This window comes from Bos indicus x Bos taurus, chromosome 19, assembly GCF_003369695.1.
Source record: "Bos indicus x Bos taurus breed Angus x Brahman F1 hybrid chromosome 19, Bos_hybrid_MaternalHap_v2.0, whole genome shotgun sequence".
NCBI lineage: Eukaryota > Metazoa > Chordata > Mammalia > Artiodactyla > Bovidae > Bos > Bos indicus x Bos taurus.
Genome location: NC_040094.1, coordinates 50,360,236 through 50,382,999, shown reverse-complemented (window position 1 = coordinate 50,382,999; position 22,764 = coordinate 50,360,236). Strand labels below are relative to the sequence as shown.

The 22,764-nt window shown below is 43.2% G+C and overlaps 1 protein-coding gene across 3 annotated transcripts in view; it reads left to right on the top strand.

Moving 5' to 3' along the window:
- PITPNC1 (phosphatidylinositol transfer protein cytoplasmic 1) overlaps positions 1–22,764 on the top strand; it is a 268,917-nt gene that overhangs the window by 177,675 nt on the left and 68,478 nt on the right. For all 3 annotated transcript variants that reach the window (XM_027517737.1, XM_027517739.1, XM_027517738.1), the window contains exon 5: positions 95–166. In XM_027517737.1, coding sequence (XP_027373538.1) covers positions 95–166 — 72 coding nt within the window. The remainder of the gene's footprint in view (positions 1–94; positions 167–22,764) is intronic.

The following is a 22,764-nucleotide window of genomic DNA, read 5'->3' as shown; positions in this document are numbered from 1 at the left end:
AACCAGAAGGCCAGGAGAGCATGCAGAGGCTAGGCTGAAGATGTGAAGAGAGAAAAAACTGGTATGCTGATGAAACCTTTCTCTTTTCCCATAGTGCTCCTTTCTGCCGAAATTCTCCATTCACATAGAAACGAAGTATGAGGACAACAAAGGAAGCAACGACAGCGTGAGTAGCCCCCTTGCTCTCCCCACCCGCCCCCGCCCCAGTCCACACTGTGTTCTCCCCCGCTGGACGGAGCCAGCCCCACCATCTGTGCCTGGGACCTCAGAGAACCTCTGGCTTTTCTTCTCATTTTTATGTACTTTCTCTGGGCCTCTATGCAGAAATCTCTGTCACCTGGAGTGATTGTTGTCGGGGATCAAGAGGGATGAGGGGGACCTCAGAGTCTAGAATTTGATTTCTGGCCATTGGATTGAACACACATTTTCTCCATGGCAATTGACGTTTACTTAGAAGGATGAATACGATCAGATGTGTGTGTGTATGCTGTACGTATTTTCTGGGCTATGCATATGTTCACATACACACACTCAGACGTGCCCACGAATCCCACTTTAAAAATCAGTGTAACCCTCCTGCAAGAATGTTTTCCTCATGAAGCATTCTGTCGCTAAATTTCAGTCAAGAACTTTGTTGATTAGTATTGCTTAAACTTCACTTCTGACCTGGCTTTTACCCCACCTCTTTCTGTCAGAGCAATAGATTTCTAAATTCCCTTCCCTTTATGAGTGGATGATGTGACCTACAGCAACCTCACTCTGACCTTGAGCTGTGGGTTCAGTCAGAACCCATGAGGGAAGACTCTGTATCTAGAAGCTGCAAGGCTTCACCTGTTTATTTCTGCCTCAATTACACGTTTTGCATTTGTGGAGAGTGAATGAAAATTGAGGCTGTATCGAAATGAATGAGAGAGTCTCCAGACAAAGTGACCCCTTTGGTGCCTTCACTGAGCTAAGGAAATACAAAACAAGATGCAGGAGGTTTTGGAGGTGCCTAAGTGCCAGAAAGAAGTATCTAAGGGCTCATGCTATGCTATGCTAAGTCACTTCAGTCGTGTCTGACTCTGTGCGACCCCATAGACGGCAGCCCACCAGGCTCCCCCGTCCCTGGGATTCTCCAGGCAAGAACACTGGAGTGGGTTGCCATTTCCTTCTCCAATGCATGAAGGTGAAAAGAGAAAGTGAAGTCGCTCAGTCGTGTCCGACATAAACATTGTCAGTTTACAGCTTTGGCCAGGCCTACTTTGTGTTTCATCATGTTAACAGCTTCTAGAAACATCTTCCAGAAGGTTCCTCCCCTTGGCAAGAACAGATTCTTCTAGAAGACATGGATTTGTGCCGCACTCAGATGGTCCCAATCAAGGTGGAGTCTGCTGGACCAGAGCTTGAGTGGTTCCCAGGAGGGGTCACCCGACAACTATTGATACAATTCACACCAGCGTGGGAAAGAGGACACTGGTTCATCCACTCAGTATTTTGGAACACAGCTACATTCATTCGTCTGTGGCAGAATGGGTACCTAAAACAGAACTTATGTGCTTCACAAAGCCCAGAGTATTTACTACCTGGCCCTTTACAGAAAAAAAGTTTTCTAACCCCTGCCTGGTTAGAGAGACTCAGATCAGAACAGCACCCACCAGGTCTCCAGATTTGACCACTTGATAGATCTGTCCCAGGTGAATGCCAACTCCAGAGTTCCTGAAACTATCCAGAGAAGAAAAGACTGCTCCCCTCAAGGATGCTTGTCCCCCCATGAGTTAAGGAGCGTCAGTGGGTAGCGTCCCCTGGTGATGGGTGACCTCAGAGGAAACGTTTAGTCCCATCTCCTTGTCTATAGCCTGAAATCAGGCTTCCCTGATAGCTCAGTTGGTAAAGAATCCACCTGCAATGCAGGAGACCCCAGTTCAATTCCTGGGTCTGGACGATCCCCTGGAGAAGGAATAGGCTACCCACTCCAGTATTCTTGGGCTTCCCTTATGGCTCAGCTGGTAAAGAATCTGCCTGCAATGCGGGAGACCTGGGTTTGATCCCTGGGTTGGGAAGATCCCCTGGAGAAGAAAAAGGTTACCCACTCCAGTATTCTAGCCTGGAGAATTCCATGGACTATGGGGTCGCAAAGAGTCAGACACAACTGAGCGATTTTCACTTTCACTGGGGCCAACTCCAGCAAAGTCTTGTGGTCTAAAGTAGTGTTGCACAGTGTAACTTGAACTCTTGTAAAGTAATGACTCTTTCTGATTGGAAAATTAACACATGATTCTTAAAACTTGGAAAAAAAAAAAGGTAAAGCAAAACCAGTAGTAATCTCATGCTTCAGAGATGACTGCTGTTAGCATTTTGGTTCATCCTGCAAAATATTAATGAATTTACTTTTCAACCAATTTCACTAAAATTGAATCATACAACATCCTGTTTTTAACATGTCACAAAATATCCTTCCCAGTAATTTTTAATAGCTACCCTGCATTCCCTACTTAAATGTATTTCTTTAAACAATTGCCAGTCACTGAATATGGGAGTGGGTATGACCATTTTGATGTATCTGTAGACCATATGGCACCCCACTCCAGTACTCTTGCCTGGAAAATCCCATGGATGGAGGAGCCTGGTAGGCTGCAGTCCACGGGGTCGCTAAAAGTCGGACACAACCGAGCAACTTCACTTTCACTTTTCACTTGCTTGCACTGGAGAAGGAAATGGCAACCCACTCCAATGTTCTTGCCTGGAGAATCCCAGGGATGGGTGAGCCTGGTGGGCTGCCATCTATGGGGTCGCACAGAGTCAGACACGACTGAAGTGACCTAGCAGCAGCAGCAGTAGCAGCATAGACCATCAAGAAAAGGATGATAGAGATCAAACATGCCTTAATTGCTTTTCTTGGCACAATCTAAAAAACATGGGGTTGAGGGAAGCAATAGGGGTTAAAACATCTTTTAGTCTTTCTAGACAGATTGTCTTGCTTTCTCTTTTTCTCTATGGTGCTGCCCTGTCTTCACAGATAGTTATAACCCACTCCCTTTGTAGAGGTTTGGAATGGATGTGTGGCCCCACCATGAGCCTGATAGGTTGGTAGGACCAGTGTGATCTTCTGGTTTATCCTCTGCTCAAGTCTAACCAAAAAAAAAAAAAAATCACATGGTTATCATTTATTGTCTTGTGTCCCGTTTTTGGCAGGCGCTAAGGTCTTTTTTTTACTACTCTCCTAGGAATTTAGCTTTGTCACTACTCTCCTAGGAATTTAAAATACCAAGTGAGCCATCCTAAAGTCAGGACCTATGCCTAGAGCCAGCATTCTCTACCCAAGCCAAAGCCCAGTTCTCTCTGAGACTTAGGCCAGCCTGCAAGAAAAGCAGTGAACCCCGGAGCACTTGTGAGCAGTCCTTGTCAGCACAGTTTGCTTCCTCTGGGAGAAATGCCAGCTATCGCACCCTGTGTTGCCTCCTTCTCCCCAACTTGCTGGCTCTGAGACTGCCCATGCAGCCAGCTCTGTATCTCTGTCATGGCACCCACCTTGCCCAAGTCCAAGTTCACTAAGTGTTTTTGCCCAGCTTCGGCCTGGCTCTGATCCATATATCCCCAGGTCTCGCTTCTGAGCCATTGGACCAAACAAGCCAGCTCCAGCTCAGTTAGACTTCTTTGCCAGTTTGCCGCCTTCTAATTTCCATATTCAGCAGCAGCTGTTGGTCACCCAGCTGGTTCAAGCTTGGTCCCTGGAGGCAGAAAAGGAAGACTTCATTGGTTTTCATTCACACTTGTTAACGTTTCCAAATCAGAACATGAGGAATATGTATTTATGTAATAATACTTTATTAAAAGATCGCTTTGTCCAGGGGTTCAAAGCTAGAGCCTTAAGCAGATGGCGTGTGCTGGCATGCTCTTTTCTGTCCAGGGATGAGTATAGAGTTTCTGGTGGGAGGCAGAATTGCTAAAGAAAGCAGTGCAGTGGTGGATGTTTCTCTTGTCTCACTGCTTTGCCAAAGTATTTAATAAACTCAGGCCATTTCTTTGCATTTTCTGGGTATATAGTCTTATCATTCAGCTACCATCCTTCATACTGCTATCTGCGTCCTGTTTCTCTCCCTACCTGCCAGAACTTTAATGAAATGGATGACGATAAGAAGCAATAATTAAATTGGAAACACTACTGATAATCATATTGATTACTGATTGAATAGAGTCCATGTTGTTATCCTCTTATCAATCACCACCTATGTCATCTTTTTACGTGACCCAATACCGCAGGTAAAAAAAATAGAAATCGGTATATCTAGATTTAAATAATTTCTCCTTGTTAAAATAAAGCTAGTATATTTATGAATGTGAAAACCTATAAACCGTGCTTATATTAACCAGGACACAATGGGGAACTTGTCTTAAATTGAGGCCCATTTATTTTATGCACCCGCTGATGAGAACTATTTAGGCTTTAATTAGTGCTGGGAGGACGGCACCATGCCAAAGTAAGGCTCTGTTGTTTGTCCAAGGCCATAAATCTAGATCTGGGAGAGTCAGTGCTTATCATTCAAGTGTCGGCCGCTGCCAGGTTACTGTCACTCCCTGCAGTTAACGGGGGGGGGGCAGGCCTGCCTTCACTTCCTCCTCCAAACAAAGCAGGTACCACTTAAAGCAGTGGTGCTCAGCCTTCACTGCATCTTGGACTCAGAAACTCTAACCCTAGCTCCTGCCTGATTTCTGCCCATCCTGGGATTCTGATTTAATTGGTCCTGGGAGCAGACTGGTCTAGGGCAGTGCTTCCTACACTGTGTCTCTAGGAATACAGAGTTTGCCAGTCGCAAGTGTGTGGACTTGTAGAGTCTACCCTCTGGTCAAACCTGATTCATTCTCTTTGGAGGGTATAAGATAGGCCATCCCCACCCCACTTGAGGATTTAGGCCACTGGTTCTCAGTCCTGCCTGCAGAGTAAAGTTACCTGGGAAGCTTTGGATTCCCTGATGCCACTATCCCACTCCCCGGGATTCTGATTTCATTTATCTGGGATGGGGGTCCAGTCACTGGGATTTGTTGCACTTCCTCAGGGTAACCTAAGAGCCATTAAGGCTGAGAACTACAGATTTAAAGAAAATATGAAGTGCTGCTGCTAAGTCGCTTCAGTCGTGTCTGACTCTGTGTGACCCCATAGACGGCAGCCCACCAGGCTCCCCTGTCCCTGGGATTCTCCAGGCAAGAACACTGGAGTGGGTTGCCATTTCCTTCTCCAATGCATAAAAGTGAAAAGTGAAAGTGAAGTTGCTCAGTTGTTCGACTCTTAGCGACCCCATGGACTGCAGCGTACCAGGTTCCTTCATCCATGGGATTTTCCAGGCAAGAGTACTGGAGTGGGGTGCCATTGCCTTCTCCATGTGAAGTGCTATGTAAAACCAAACCAAGTTGTCACTCGAGTGTATGTTCCTCGGTTCTTTGTCTCGTCACAACAAAGATTTGGAGTGACGGACGTTAGAGCCCCCTCGGCGTGTCACAGCTCTCAGGTCTTGGATAGACCGTGTTATAGCTCTCAGGTCTCGAAAGGACCATGTTATAGCTCTTAGACAAATCAGTGTTACAGCTCAGTGTTACAGCTCTATTTTATTTAGAAGATAGCCGGAAAATCCATCTCTGAGGCGTGAGGGCACATTGATCCAAAGACGCAAAGAGAAGAGCGCCCCAGCGCACGGGGAAGAGAGAGAGAGAGAGAGAGAGAGAGAGAGAGAGCTAGCTTTGGCTCCTCTTTTTATATGTTTATCTCTCCTTGGGCCTGTCCTATGTAAATTGGGCCAGCCAGGAGTGTTGTTTGTTTTGCCTGAGGTCCTCACTCCAGTCCGTGGACCTTCTTTTGTTCTATTTTCATGGGCTTTTCTCTTGTTTGTCTTTTAGCCACCGCCATTTTGTACTCCTTTTCCCTATTCTGCCTACCTAACAAAGTGAACCCTTAGGAAATCAGGTTCTCCAAATTTCTTCATTTCTTCATACCTCTGAAAACATAAAAGTTTACAAAAAAGCATATTTATAACGACCACCACCACCCCACATACACAATGAAGGGGCCTGAGGGAACCATATTTCTTCTCATTAGCCATTATTCCTCAGCAACAAAACTTCTCTGATCAGATGGAAAGAATGTCCAGTTTAATTCCTTGAAGAGCGAGGTTCTGTTCTTCACAGAACTCTCCTTCGAAGTTGCCTAGAAGTATTGATAATTTAGTTTCTAGTTCAGTTATGTTATAATGGGAAAACACAGAGTTGTTCTTTGTGAAATGAAAAGATTCATATTGAATCTCCAGCTCTATGACTTAAGCAATGGGGTCTTGGCTTCTCTATCAAGAAAACAGAGTAAATAATGTCTGCATCACAGTGTGGAGGATTCATCCAGGTTAATTCATAACCTGGAAGCACTTCATAAACTGTAAGTGCTATACAAATTGTAGGTTTTGCTTCAGTTACGGTCCTACCTTGGGATTAACTGCATTATGGAGGATTTTCTAATGAGACTCTTCTTTTGTCTGAATTGTCAATAAATCATTTCTTGTCAGCAAATTTTGAGTACCTACTATGTGTCAGGCATTGCAAGAGGCAATGAGGATGCAGGAATCAGATAGACAAGTCTCCACTACTCATGGAATGGGGGAAAGCACATAATAAGAAAGAAAACAAGGAATTCCAACTGTGGGAAGTGCTGAAAAGGCAATAAATAGGGTGGAGGAGAGCTCAGCTAGAAGCCATATGATCAGGAAGGCCTCTCACGAGAGGTGACAAATCTGGTGAGACCTGAGGCTGGGAAGGAGCCGACCCTCTGAAGGGTTGTCCAGGCAAGGGGACTGTTGTAAGCTTAGTTGTATCCCCCCAAATTCATATGTTGGAGTACCTGAGACTATAACTATGTTTGAAGATAAGGCTTTTAAAAAGGTGATTAAGTTAAAAGGGGAGTCTCTTGTAGCTTCATCGGTAAAGAATCTGCCTGCAATGCAGGAGACCAGGGTTCAATTCCTGGGTGGGGAAGATCCCCTTGAGAAGGAAACGGCAACCCATTCCAGTATTCTTGCCTGGAGAATTCCATGGACAAAGGAGCCTGGTGGGCTACATTCTGTGGGGTTGCAAGAGTCAGACATGATTAGCAACTAAACCGCCACGTTAAAAGGAGGCTGTGAAGCTGGGGCCAAATCTAAGCTGATTGGTATCCTTCAAAGAAGAGAAAACTTGAATACCCAAAACTAGGGATGTGCACACACAGAGAACAAACCACATGAGGATGACCAAAATCCTTTTTCTGTTCCAGCATTCAGTTTACCACTTAAAAAAAATTTTTTTTATTTGTGCCAGGTCTTAGTTGTGGCACACAGGGATCTTCCATCTTCGTCGCGGCATGCGGGATCTTTAGTTGCAGCATATGGGATCTAGTTCCCTGACCAGGGATCAAACCCAGGCCCCTTCACTGAGAGCACAGAGTTCCAGCCACTGGCCTGGGAAGAGAAGTCCCCCAGTGTCCATTTTAGGATACCATATCACACTGGGTGACTTATGTTTTTCAGTGTTTGCTCTGGCCACTCTGTCAAGAGTGATGGGAGGACAGAAGGAATAGAAGCAGGTATTCCAGCTGGCAGCAAGGGCAAGAATCCAGTTCACAGATGATGTGGCTTCATCTGGAGAGAGGGCAATGGATAAAGATCAGTGTGTTTTGGAAGCAGACTGACTAGGTATTGATGCATTAGATGGGAGCAAAGTAAGGGTGACCTCAGGATTTCTGGGCTTCCCCGGTGGTGCTAGTGGTAAAGAACCCGCCTGCAAATGCAGGAGATGTAAGAGATGCATCCAGATGATCCCTGGATCAGGAAGATCCCCTGGAGGAGGGCATGGCAACCCACTCCAGAATTCTTGCCTGGAGAATCCCATGGAAAGAGGAGCCCAGCAGGTCATAATCCATAGAGGTGCAAAGAGTTGCACATGACTGAAGCAACTTAGCAGGGAGCAGCAGGCTTTCTAGATTTGTCCATGGACCCTAGTGGGGAGTGGGGAATAGTGCAGGAGAAGCAAGAAGTCAAGAGCCCCATTAGGGCACAGTCAGTTTGAGGTACCAGGGAGACTTCCAAGCGGATGGTAGGTAAGGAGTTGGATATATGAATATGGAGTTCAGGGAGAGGTGTCAAGTCATGGTTCAGAGATTGAAATAAGAGAGGTTATCTAAGAAGAGGAATGACAGAGAAAAGAAACTTCTGGTTGCTCCAGGATGGAGAGCACCCTGGTCCTGAGAAGGACCTTCCCATGGCTTTCAATCTAGCTTCTGATTATTTTCTTATCACCTTGGTTAAGACCAAGTCACTTTCAATCACTGAGTTGTGCTTGGTTTTAGGGAGTTAGATTAAATCATTTAGTCAACTACATAGGTCCACCTGAGAAACTGAGTCTCTTCCCCTGGATAGGTGCCTTCTTTGGATGAATTGAGTGAAAATTTCAGTATTTTGACTTGTCTCAACTTGCATTGCCTTGGAGACATGGCCAAGAGTTCTCCTCCTGACCACAAATAGTTCCCGCTGGATGTTACCAACCGACAACCAACAAAGAGGGAATTTTACCATCTAAGGAGAGCTCTATTTATTGAGGATTTGTTATTGCTATAGTCATCATGAAGTTCCTTTCATTAGCGATAATAGTATTTTGAACATCAAGAGGGCAATATGGGTAGATGTAGGATAAAATAATTTATTTACACATTTTGAAATGTTCTAAAATTAATTTGTAAAGCAGGGGTGCCAGTGAGAACCGTAGAATCCATATTTACAAGCCTCTCAAGCTGATTATCCTTTCTTTAAATGGTTTCTAATTGAGGATTATAAAAAGAAAAAAGCATTTGCTTTATTTTTAGACATGTCTGATGTACTGTTCTGTTTTTAACCTTAAGATTGTTACAACCAGCCACCTACAAAATCTGCAATTTTCTCTAATAGGTAGTCGGTAATGCTAAGAAGTTTGCACAAAACACCCCCATTTGCAGTTTTAAAGGATTATTATCCACGATGGCCCATGAAATGGAAATTCAGTGTCCTTACTCAGTCTGTGTCTAATGTATCATTTTGAGGACAGTGGAAAACAGATCATATTTGATTCCTTAAGATGTTGTCTTTGCTCTTTGTAGTACAGTTTGCCATCTGAGAGTTGGATGTAGTAGGGGGAAAAGTGGGTAAGAAGAGCATCTATCCAGCATGAGGACTAGCTTTCAGGTTGAGGAGAGTCACTATGCAGGTTATCTCTACATTCTGTATAGCTAGAGCTAATTGGTAATAATCATTATTATTAATAGGTATAGCTTAAAGTAGTATTTGCTTTCTGTCTAGGCCTGGCTCATTGGTGCTGTGGTATATCTAAAAACAGCCAGGCTGTGCTGACCTATTGGTACTAATGGTTTCGGAAGACAGTTAACCAAACTGGTCAAAAGCAGCATAATCAGAGGGACAAGGTTGAATCCCATGGTTAAGAAACCAGTGGGCAGAGCCAGAAAAGCAGTACCAAGTATCAAGATCTAGATGACCATTTCATAGCTACCTGAGTAACAGTTCATTCAAGCAGGAGTCGTCAGTGGATACCAAACCATTGAGTGTGAAACAATACTAGGGAACAGGAATTCACACTGCCTCAAAGTGTCACTACAGACATTATGTATTAATTACAAGCAGTAGAAAGTTTTACAAATGATATCATGTGCTTCCCTTAACACACAAGAGAAGACTCTATACATGGACATCACCAGATGGTCAACACCGAAATCAGATTGATTATATTCTTTGCAGCCAAAGATGGAGAAGCTCTATACAGTCAGCAAAAACAAGACCAGGAGCTGACTGTGGCTCAGACCATGAACTCCTTATTGCCAAATTCAGACTTAAATTGAAGAAAGTAGGGAAAACCACTAGACCATTCAGGTATGACCTAAATCAAATCCCTTATGATTATACAGTGGAAGCGAGAAATAGATTTAAGGGCCTAGATCTGATAGATAGAGTGCCTGATGAACTATGGAATGAGGTTCGTGACATTGTACAGGAGACAGGGATCAACACCATTCCCATACAAAAGAAATGCAAAAAAGCAAAATGGCTGTCTGGGGAGGCCTTACAAATAGCTGTGAAAAGAAGAGAAGCGAAAAGCAAAGGAGAAAAGGAAAGATATAAGCATCTGAATGCAGAGTTGCAAAGAACAGCAAGAAGAGATAAGAAAGCCTTCTTCAGCAATCAATGCAAAGAAATAGAGGAAAACAACAGAATGGGAAAGACTAGGGATCTCTTCAAGAAAATCAGAGATACCAAAGGAACATTTCATGCAAAGATGAGCTCGATAAAGGACAGAAATGGTATGGACCTAACAGAAGCAGAAGATATTAAGAAGAGATGGCAAGAATACACAGAAGAACTGTACAAAAAAGATCTTCACGACCTAGATAATCACGATGGTGTGATCACTGACCTAGAGCCAGACATCCTGGAATGTGAAGTCAAGTGGGCCTTAGAAAGCATCACTACGAACAAAGCTAGTGGAGGTGATGGAATTCCAGTTGAGCTATTCCAAATCCTGAAAGATGATGCTGTGAAAGTGCTGCACTCAATATGCCAGCAAATTTGGAAAACTCAGCAGTGGCCACAGGACTGGAAAAGGTCAGTTTTCATGGCAATCCCAAAGAAAGGCAATGCCAAAGAATGCTCAAACTACCGCACAATTGCACTCATCTCACACGCTAGTAAAGTAATGCTCAAAATTCTCCAAGCCAGGCTTCAGCAATATGTGAACTGTGAACTTCCTGATGTTCAAGCTGGTTTTAGAAAAGGCAGAGGAACCAGAGATCAAATTGCCAACATCCGCTGGATCATGAAAAAAGCAAGAGAGTTCCAGAAAAACATCTATTTCTGCTTTTTTGACTATGCCAAAGCCTTTGACTGTGTCGATCACAATAAACTGTGGGAAATTCTGAAGGAGATGGGAATACCAGACCACCTGATCTGCCTCTTGAGAAATTTGTATGCAGGTCAGGAAGCAACAGTTAGAACTGGACATGGAACAACAGACTGGTTCCAAATAGGAAAAGGAGTTCGTCAAGGGTGTATATTGTCACCCTGTTTATTTAACTTATATGCAGAGTACATCATGAGAAATGCTGGGCTGGAAGAAGCACAAGCTGGAATCAAGATTGCCGGGAGAAATATCAATAACCTCAGATATGCAGATGACACCACCCTTATGGCAGAAAGTGAAGAGGAACTCAAAAGCCTCTTGATGAAAGTGAAAGTGGAGAGTGAAAAAGTTGGCTCAAAGCTCAACATTCAGAAAACGAAGATCATGGCATCCAGTCCCACCACTTCATGGAAAACAGATGGGGAAACAGTGGAAACAGTGTCAGACTTTATTTTTCTGGGCTCCAAAATCACTACAGATGGTGACTGCAGCCATGAAATTAAAAGACGTTTACTCCTTGGAAGGGAAGTTATGACCAACCTAGATAGCATATTGAAAAGCAGAGACATTCCTTTGCCAACAAAGGTTCGTCTAGTCAAGGCTATGGTTTTTCCTTTGGTCATGTATGGATGTGAGAGTTGGACTGTAAAGAAGGCTGAGCACCGAAGAATTGATGCTTTTGAACTGTGGTGTTGGAGAAGACTCTTGAAGAGTCCCTTGGACTGCAAGGAGATCCAACCAGTCCATTCTGAAGGAGATCAGCCCTGGGATTTCTTTGGAAGGAATGATGCTAAAGCTGAAACTCCAGTACTTCAGCCACGTCATGCAAAGAGTTGACTCATTGGAAAAGACTCTGATGCTGGGAGGGATTGGGGGCAGGAGGAGAAGGGACGACAGAGGATGAGATGGCTGGGTGGCATCACTGACTCGATGGATGTGAGTCTGAGTGAACTCTGGGAGTTGATGATGGACAGGGAGGCCTGGAGTGCTGCGATTCATGGGGTCGCAAAGAGTCAGACACGACTGAGCTACTGATCTGATCTGATCTGAGGATGCAGCATCACAAATCATGATATGGATCATCCTTGTCAAAAATATTTAACCTGAATCCAATCAGGAGAAAAGAAAGTGAAGTCATTTAGTCATGTCCGACGACTCTTTGCGACCCCGTGGACTGTAGCCCACCAGGCTCCTCCATCCATGGGATTTTCCAGGCAAGAGTACTGGAGTAGGTTGCCATTTCCTTCTCCAGGGGATTGTCCGGAGCCAGGGATCGAACCCCGGTCTCCTGTATTACAGGCAGATGCTTTACCGTCTGAGACACCAGGGAAGAAAGCAAATCAGACAAATCCAAATCGAGGGACACTTCACAAAGCAACTAGCCAAAATTCTTCAAAGAAGAATGTCACCAAAGACCAAAACAAAACAAAAACCTGGGGGACTGTTCTAGATTAAAGGAGACTAAAGTAATTTGACAAGTACATTTAACACCTAATCCTTGCTTAGATTCTGGATTAAGGAAAGGGGTAGCTTGTGCAGGACACAGAAAAGATAGGACAACTGGGGACGTTTTAGTCTGGACCGTACATTCGATACTAGTGCAGTGTGGTATTGAGTCAGTATTGAATGTCCTGCCTTCGATCATTATATTGCAGATATGTAGGAGAATCTCCTTGTTTTTAGGAGATGCATGCTGACATATTTATGAAGTACCATGCAATATACTCTAACTCTCGTATGGTTCAGCCAAAAAAGACATTTATATGTGTATGTTTTTCCTTCTTTAAAAAAATCTTATAAAATTAAGAAACTATTCACATGTTGTAATGAAATGTCAAATAACTTACTTCGAAGTTACACAATGAGTTGTGTGTTGTTGTTGTTTTGTAGTCATGAAGCAGAAGCTTTCAGTCTTCTCTCTTTTGGTAGTATCCCGATTTCATTAGTGAAATAGCAAAATAATTAGCCTAGTCATAAATATTGTCACCATGTCAGCATCAACACTGAGTCCATTCACCCAAAAGCTGTTTATAAAGAGGGGACTTTTTGAATTGCAGAAACCCTAGTTTCTCTCTTGTAATTTCACACTCTAGGTTGTGTTGTGAAGTTTTGAAAAGGCAGGTGGACATGATTCAGACTAGATTTCTAAGTGCACAGCCCTCCAAAGGGTTAGAGCCCAGGATACATTTACAATGTTGTGTTAATTTCTGCTGTACAACAAGTTGATTCAGTTGTACGTATACATGTATATTCTTTTTCATATTCTTTTACATTATGGTTTATATCATCCAACTCTTCTATGAGACTCAAACCTCTTCTCTTTTTGTAATCCATCCTCAGTTCACGTCACTTTGCAATTGTTTCCTAAATGTTTGGCTTTTCTTCCCCTTCATAAGATACCTAATTACTGTGGGGAAACCATGTACTTCACTTTAAAAAAAAGGCACAGCTTTCCTATTTATTTACCTAGAGTTTTGTATTGACATTTGTTGAGCCCAGTTTTGGTACCTCAGAGAATGGATTGCTCACAACAGATGATGACCAACAACCTTTGGATCTTGGAGCCATTTGAATGAGGACACCTTAGGAACCTGCCAAAAGCTTGCAGCTGGCCAGGCCCATTTAGCAGGATGCTGTACTAGATTCAGAGAACTCACCAGCCTCAGACCAAACAGGGTCCAAAGCAGAACTTGGGAATTCAATGATAATAGGACTTCATTGTTCTGAACTCCCTCCCGACAGTGAAACGGAGAACAATGCCCATTCAGTGGATGATTGGGAGAATTCATTGAGATGGTGCATGTCAAATACTCCATAACAGTCGTTCTTTTCTTCTCTTTAACTTCTGTTATGCTTTGTGGAGACTACTTAAGAGTTAGATGCTTGCAAGTGCAAGATCTGCAAGGGGGCAGGTTAATCAGGGGAGTTCTTTTGGAAGGAAGGTGCTAAGTTCTCATTTCCAGAGCCTGTAGTTTCTACTCCTTTTCCATCATCCAGGAATGGGGCATCCTCAGACATAAGTTGGGAAGGCACATATTTCTGGGGGCTTTTGAGTTTACTTGGGAGGGGCCTTCACTGGCTGGAGCTCTGGACCCTCCACCAGTTAGCCTCCTGCCTGGAAGTTCTGATTTCAGAAACCATCCTTCCTTGGCTCTCACTCACCTAAAGAAATCCTGATGGGCACATCTTGGCCCCAAGAGGTGACCGCCACCTGTCCTGTTGTTTCACGGTGGTCATCAGTGTTTCCATCAGGATAGAGGCACAATGGTGAAGAGATGAAGGCTGCAGGCACTGGAGTCAGACTAGTTGGGTTTGATTCCTGGGCCAGCCACTTAGCAGCTAGTTCAGCATGTTCCTCAGCTCTTCGTGCCCCTGTAAATGGATTTAAAAACAGTCCTTACTCATTGGGTACTTGTGAAGATTGAATGTATTAATCTTCAAAAGCACTCAAAACAGTGCTGTAGTCCACCCAGTCCTACTCAGTGTGTTATTGTTAACTGATATCAACTCCAAGGTGGCCATTATTTTTTATGTTTTAACAACTCTAAAAATGAAACGTGTAACTGTCAATGGCATCATACAACGATCAGCGGCAGCAGTTTTCTTTTTTGAAAATGTAACTGGTTGTGTCTTAGAATCAATGAATTCAGCGTGAGACCTCTTCTTGCACAGGATGTTGAGATGTCTGGTGAGCGAAGTTAAGCCATGAAGAGTGTTTGCATGTAAAGTGTGAACACAGTACCAGATTCTGCCAAAGAAAAGTCATTGAATAAATAAGCTCTTCAGTCATCCAGGCCTGGAAGGTTGTTTGTTAACTTTTTCCAGGGCACCGATCTGCTTCCTTATGATGCAAAGGACTTGATAGAGATCCAAAAAAGGAGCACTTGAATCTTCCCACTTTTAGGTTCAGAGCCGTCATGTTTATAAAACAGATTTCTCTCTAAAATCCCTGGATGTCATCTATCTGATAAATACCTTCTAGAACTAAATCTCCACTAGTATTTTAGCCTTTAGGGGAAAAAAGTGTTGCAAGGGGATGATGATAGGAGCTGACCTTATAGAAAAGAAGTTAATGATTTCCAGTGGACATGATTTCAAAGCAATTTTTTCCTTTTGATGCAGCAAAAGCATTGCTTCCATCTGCTCCTCCGTGTGTACACAGACTCTGTATTTGAATCAAGCAGTGTGTCAGCTGTTGCCCACCAAATTCTGTACTTGATCTTCTGAGACTGATAGTACTTCTGTCTGAACAATACTAAGCTGTTAAATTAAATTTAAATCACATTTCCCGACTAATACCTATTGAAGACTTGTTTATAGTCCATCAGGCTTTACAGCCATTTGGGACATAAACTTAGTAAATATAAACTTCATGGAGCTGCATCTGAAAATCTTTCATCTTATTTCCAGCCCTTTAAGGAGACAGTCATAAATACCTTTGGAATATGCAGACCATTAAATGGAGTAATTTTAATCTTCTTTGGCTATGCCCATCAGATTATTAAGTAGATGTTGAAAAGCATCAACTAAATGCCACATCATGGGGTGGATACTCGGGAGTGGAACCAAATAATTGACTTTTTGGTGCTGAAATCTTTTATTATCACTCAGGTATACCTAAGTTCAGAGGAAATCAGAAATCTGTCATGAGTTTGAGTTTGTTATTAATTCAACTTCACCTTGGTTGGCATGTCAAAACCAGAGTGAAATATTGAAATGAAATATGAAACATATTAGGGAAGGACCTCAGCAATGAAGGACACGGGAAAGATTGATTTTTCTAGCAACTTAATTTTGATCTATGGGTGAAGCCTTGTTTTAAGCATCCAGCTAAATTTGTTTAGAACCATCTGGGTCTCTTGAAATAGATGATGTTAAACCAGCTACACCAGTTGCACACATGGTGCTTTTGTTGAGACTTTTTGTAATAGTTTGAAATAGAAAACACTGCTTTTCTAAAAAAAAAAAAAAAAACTAGGATATCTAGGATAACTTCAATATTCTGTTTTGGCTAAGAGTTCATATCATTCCATTGCTTCTTGTTTCTAAAGTTTCTAACATTTTATTCAAAAAAATCTTACTACTGGGAAAAATACTCTTTCATTCAGTTAAGGATAAAAATTAATTAGTGACTCCTTTTGGGTACAGATTTTTGAGAGTTATGTTTTTATGCCGGATTTGTTCTCTAGCTGCCCTGAACACAGCCTTCTAGTACCCACTTTGTGAGTTTGCACCATGGGGTGTTGAGGGGCAGAATGTACAATGGGTGCCACGTATCGTTACTCAGTGTACAAAAAGGAATGTCCAGCATAAAGCACATTTCCATCTGTTTGCTTTATCTTGTACCAAGCCATTGCCCTACAGATAACAGTTGTTGAGTAACACTGGACAAAGTCAAAAAGTGATTCTTGGGTCAAAACATTCAGAGACTTCAACAGGTGTTTCCTGCTGCATAGGTGGGGTAATGAACTTGAAGAGTCTCGGGGACAATCTGCAACAGCCTCGAGAGACAGAGGAGCTGTGGCTGTTTTCAACAGATCTGGATTTACTCTTGTTGTTCCCAGTCATTATTCTAAACTGACAAGGACGTGTAGTCTTCTGGTTTAAAGACTGTTCCCTTGGGTGTTCCTTATTCCCTAGAGGTCTAGTAAATTCTTATGTTTTAAAGATTCTTGCCCTTGGCTTTTCCTTATTCCCTTGGAACGGTTATAAGAAAGACAATGAATGTTCTGAACCAAATACTTGATATAAGCCACCTATCCCAGTTCCTCCAGGTAATAGATGTTTAGTAAATACCAATTCTCTTCCTCCATCCTTTCATCGTAACCTCCCAGCAGGAACCCGAGACGACCTTTATTCTGCATTGAAAGGAAAGGATGATCTCAATAGCGCATTAATTCATCATACAAGAAACATTTATCGAGCATCTGTTTTGTACCAGGAGTTGTCAGTTTGGGGAGACAAATACTATCATAGCAGCGTGATGTGATAGGTGCTCCAGAGAACACAGGGTGGAGGATGAGACTGAAAAGAAAGGCAGGATTGTCGTGCCAGGAGGGACTAGTTGAGAAAACAGGAGATTCGCAATAGGTCAGATGAGAGAGAATGCAGCCCAAAATTTAAAGCACTGACAGAAGAAATAGGAGAGGATTAATTAGGAAGAGGGAGAATGCAGCCCAAAATTTAAAGCACTGACAGAAGAAATAGGAGAGGATTAATTAGGAAGAGGGAGAAGAAATAGGAGAGGATTAATTAGGAAGAGGAAGAGGGAATAGGAATGGGTTGGGGACAGCTGGCTCTGGGGTCTGGCGATTCAAGGTTTTGTCATGGATCAGTGGTGGTGTCGCCAACTAAGACAAGGAATTGTTTTAAGTGGTTTGGGAGAGGTTGGTGAGTTCAGTTTTGGTCCAGTTGAGTCTAAAGTGCTTATGGAAAATTTGAAAATAACAAGAAATTGGATCTAGGACTTCCCTAATGGTTCAGTGGTTAGGAATCTGCCTGCCAATGTGTAGGGGACACAGGTTCAATCCCTGGTTTGGGAAGATTCCACATGCTTTGGGGCAACTAAGCCCAAGAGCTGCATTTACTGAGCCCATGTGCTGCAGCTCCTGAAGCCCACATGCTCAGAGCCCATGCTCCCCATCAAGTGAAGCCACCACAGTCAGAAGCCCGAGCACTGCAACTAGAGAGTGGCCCCCGCTCACCACAACTAGAGAAAGCCCAAGGGCAGCAACGAAGACCCAGAGCAGCGGAAAAAAAAAAAAATATATATATATATATAGAGAGAGAGAGAGAGAAAAAGAAATTGGACCTATAAATCCAGAGAGATACAGATTTGAAAGTCATAAAGCAGAGGTAGTTCAAAACCATAGAAATAGAGAATATTACCCAAAGGATATGTGAGGGGTAAGGATGGAGCTTGTGGGAGTACTGACATGTAAGGGGAAGGAAGTGGAAGAGCATCCCATAAAGATGGGTAAGAAGAGGGGTCCCTGAGATATAGGAGGAGAATTGGGATGCCAGGAAGTCACAAAGGCCCAGGAAAGAGAGAGTCAAGAAAGAAAGTGTCATCAATGATAGTAGCAGCAGAGTTCAGGAAGATAGAATTTGAAGGCACTTTGAGATTGAGAAATAAGCCAGTCATTAGTGACTTTTATGAAAATGAGTGAAATGGTAGAGCAGAACCCAGCTTGCATTGTACCAAAGAGGAATTCTGAAATGGTTAGCTGTGGAAAGAAGAAAAGAAATTGAATCAGAATGAGACTCAGGATTGAGGGGAGAAGCCCATCTTGGTGGAAAGTCATGTTCATGTTCAAATGCCTCTCCTCTGTTCTAAACACTTAAGTCATGGAAACAGGACAGAGATTCAGGAGGGTTGGAATGCCTGGAGTGGCTGGACTCTGAGTCTGGGGGCAGATGTTTATGGATCTTATAAGACAATGGGATGAAAAGTGCTTCATACAAACAAGGAATGAGAGCCAGATTCAGTGTTTGAAGAGGCTGAAAGCATCTCTCTTGGTAAAAGGGAGGCTGAAAGCATTTCTATGATTGCTTCCTGGGCCACAGCTTAAAAGGCGATGGTAAAACCTAACAACTGATGTGAAGAGTGGGAGATGAGTTGGAGATGGAGAAAGATAGTAGCACCAACCAGAAAAAAAAGAAGAAGAAAAGAAGCTTCCCACTCAAAAAGACCCCCAAACCAACTGTTAAGAAAGATAGCCAGAGACTTCCCTGTTGGTCCAGTGGCTAAGACTCTGGGATCCTAATGCTGGAGGCTCAGGTTCAATCCCTCTTCAGGGAACCAGATCCCGTGTGCTATTAAAGCACAATTAAAGACTCCCCAAGATCCTGCACGCCTCAATGAAGACCCAGTGAAGCCAAATAATTTTTTTTTTTTAAGAAATATGCATCTATATATTTTTTTAAAGTAAGATAGCCACTATAATCAATAATCAAAACACGAATTGAGTGCAAGTTTTAAAACTTTCTAGATGGCTCTGATTAAAATAATATGTTTGTGCTGCTCAAAGAAGAAAATAAGGAATTAATGTCCATTTTAAAAGGATGAGGGAATTCCCTGGCAGTTCAATGGGTAGAACTCTGCATTCACTGCCAAGGGCCTGGGTTCAACCCCTGGTTGGGGAACTAAGATCCCACAAGCAATCCATGTGGTGGCCAAAAACAAAAATAAAAGAGAAATTAAGAAACAAAACTTACCAAAAAAGAAATGAAGATTTGAAAAAGAAGCGATTAGAAATTTAGGAGCTCAGTTACTGAAATGAAAGGCTCCATAGATAACATAAACTCTAGACACAACTAAAGACATAATTAGTATAAATTGGAAGATGGTATTTAGGAATACAGCCTAGTTTATAGCACAGAAACATAAAAGAGTTCTAAAAAATAAATAGCGAACAGTGCAATCACTATGGAGAACAATATTGATAAAATATTATAAATTAACTCGTGACTGTGGAATACTAAGAGGAAGGAGCCAGAAGGTGAATAAGAGTTTAGAAGTAGAAGAGGAAGGGCCTGTTCCCAGAAGTCAGAGGGTGGATGGTCTTCATGAGCCCCTAAAAAGAAAATAAAAAGCAGAGGGCAGAGAGCAGGGCAGGCAAAGGGCAGGTAAGGCTATGTCTACAGGGAAGGGAAAGTCAGTGGCCTCACACTTGATGGGCTCCAGTTTCCAGTGATGTGAGAAGAAAGGTCATCTATGGAAAGGGAAGGAGACAGGGAAAAGGACTCAGAGAAGAGGATGAAGGTCAAAGATAACCTTAAAGGGAAGTGGATAAAGGAGCCAACTCCAGAAGAGAAAAAGGATCACTTGAAAGTTTGGCAGTCTGGTGATCTGGGAAATTCTGAGTAAGCTGTGCCACCAGCCTAAGTACTGGTGTTATTTTCCCAGCTGTGCTTTGCAGCCTGCATGTCAGGGCAGAGGAAATGGTGAAATTGACTCAAGGTTTGCTTTCAGGGAGGGTTCAGCAGGGTATGGAAAAGTGGAGTGAGAAAGTGAAGGTCATTGTGAGCCATGAGTCCAGTGGGGGCTCTCAGGGATCAGAGAACTAAACCAGGTCAAGAAGGAAGGGTCCTGGGAATGAAAAGATTGAGTCTTGAGTTTAAGAAAGCGGTACCTAGAGTTTTCAGATTTCAGAAGTGAACTAATTCCAGACGATTCAAGTCCAGAGTGGGACTTGGGGAGGGAGAGGAAGTGGGGGAGGAGATCGAAGGGAGGTAAAGGTCATTGGAGGAGAAGTGGAAGAGGAATTAGGAGGCTGAGCCTGTGGTGTTGCATGGGTTGTCCATGTGGACACTGAGATTATAGATGTGGGCATGAGTTGGGGTAAAGCAGAACTTGGAATGTGGTCCATGATGTTCTCTGACATGAGGGGCCTGGGGTGTTCAGATCAGTGGTCTATAACTAACACCGGTCAGCAGGACCATGTGGCTAGAAAGGAGGAGGGGACCCCCACACACAAAGCACCAATCATTCTACAAGTGACCACTATAATCTCTAGAAATTTTAATGTGCTTTTGACTTTTCTCTCAAGCATCTTCTGAAAGTGACTGTATTAGCGATTCTAAATACACTGCCTCAATACTGAGCTCTGTATCCTGAGGGAGCACATCTCTTGTACTTCAGGCTGGTGACCCAGCTTATTACAGACATGTGCCAACCCACAGGGGCTGTGGTGTTTGCTGGGTGACAGATCCTGTGCTGTATTGTGCTTAGTCGCTCAGCCATGTCTGACTCTTTGAGACCCCATGGACTGTAGCCCACCAGGCTTCTCTGTCCATGGGGATTCTCCAGGCAATAATACTGGAGTGGGTTGCCATGCCCTCCTCCAGGGGCTCTTCCCAACCCAGGGACTGAGTGAACCCAGATCTCCTATATTGCAGGCTGATTCTTTACCGTCTGAGCCACCAGAGCCTGTGGGTTCCTTTGGCCAATCTAAGCAATAATCACAGAATTCAGTAGCCCTCTTAACCTTTTCCTCAGGCTCCAAAGTCTAGAATCAGAGCCACTTGCTGACTTGGGGGGGTGATGGGAGGGCCCCACCTAATGGCCCGTTTGCAAAGTACAGGTGGAACAAAGCAGCTCTTTGATGCCCCTTTGCCCAGCAGAAGGAAGGCAAAGAGGGTGGAGGGTTAACCAGCAGACCCCAACTAGGAAATAACTTCTTCAAGAATGAATGGCTGTAGTGGTAATAGTAATCGTTGTCACCTTCATCATCGTGAGGTAAGTCATGTGGATAATGGCTAGTGATGATGATGATGATGATAGTTCTGTGTGTATTCTCAGGAATATTACTGAGCATGAACCTAGCATCCTGCTAACCTGTTATAACCATGATCATCTTCAGTTCTGTTCAGTCGTTCAGTCATGTCCAACTCTTTTTGACCCCATGGATTACAGCACGCCAGGCTTCCCTGTCCATCGCCAACTCCCAGAGCTTGCTCAAACTCATGTCCATCAAGTCGGTGATGCCATCCAACCATCTCATCCTCTGTCGTCCCCTTCTCCTCCTGCCTTCAGTCTTGCCCAGCATCAGGGTCTTTTCCAGTGAGTCTGTTCTTCGCATCAGGTGGTCAAAGTATTGGAGCTTCAGCTTCAGCATCAATCTTTCCAATGAATATTCAGGACTGTTTCCTTTAGCATTGACTGGTTTGATCTCCTTGCAGTCCAAGGGACTCTCAAGAGTCTTCTCCAACACTACAGTTCAAAAGCATGAATTCTTCTGCGCTCAGCTTTCTTCGTGGTCCAGCTCTCATGTCCATACGTGACTACTGGGAAAACCATAGCTTTGCCTAGACGGACCTTTGTCGGCTAAATAATGTCTCTTCTTTTTAGTATTCTGTCTAGGTTGATCATAGCTTTTCTTCCAAGGAGCAAGCATCTTTTATTTCATGGCTGCAGTCAACATCTGCAGTGATTTTGGAGCCTAAGAATATAAAGCCTGTCACTGTTTCCATTGTTTGCCCATCTATTTGCCATGAAGTGATTGGACTGGGTGCCATGATCTTAGTTTTTTGAATGTTGAGTTTTAAGCCAGCTGTTTCACTCTCCTCTTTCACCTTCATCAAGAGGCTCTTTAGTTCCTCTTCACTTTGTTGCCATAAGGGTGGTGTCATCTGCATATCTGAGGTTATTGATATTTCTCCCAGCAGCCTTGATCCAGCTTGTGCTTCATCCAGCCCGGCATTTCGCATGAGGTATTCTGCATATAAGTTAAATATACAACCTTGGCATACTCCTCTCCCAATTTGGAACCAGTCTGTTGTTCCTGGTCTGGTTCTAACTGTTGCTTCTTAACCTGCATACAAATTTCTCAGGAGGCAGGTAAGGTGGTCTGGTATTCCCATCTCTTGAAGAATTTTCCACATTTTATTGTGATCCACATAAAGGCTTTGGCATAGTCAATAAAGCAGAAGTAGATTTTTTCTGGAACTCTCTTGCTTTTTCTATGATCCAATGGATGTTAGCAATTTGATCTCTGGTTCCTCTGCCTTTTCTACATCCAGCTTGAGCATCTGGAAGTTCTCGGTTCATGTAATGTTGAAGCCTTGCTTGGAGAATTTTGAGCATTAGTTTGCTCACATGTGAGATGCAGTTGTGGTACTTTGAATATTCTTTGGCATTGCCTTTCTTTGGGATTGGAATGAAAACTGACCTTTTCCAGTCTTGTGGCCACTGCTGAGTTTTCCAAATTTGCTGGCATATTGAGTGCAGCACTTTCACAGCATCATCTTTTAGGTCTTGAAATAGCTTAGCTGGAATTTCTAACTTCACTAACTTTGTTCATAGTGATGCTTCCTAAGGCCCATTTGACT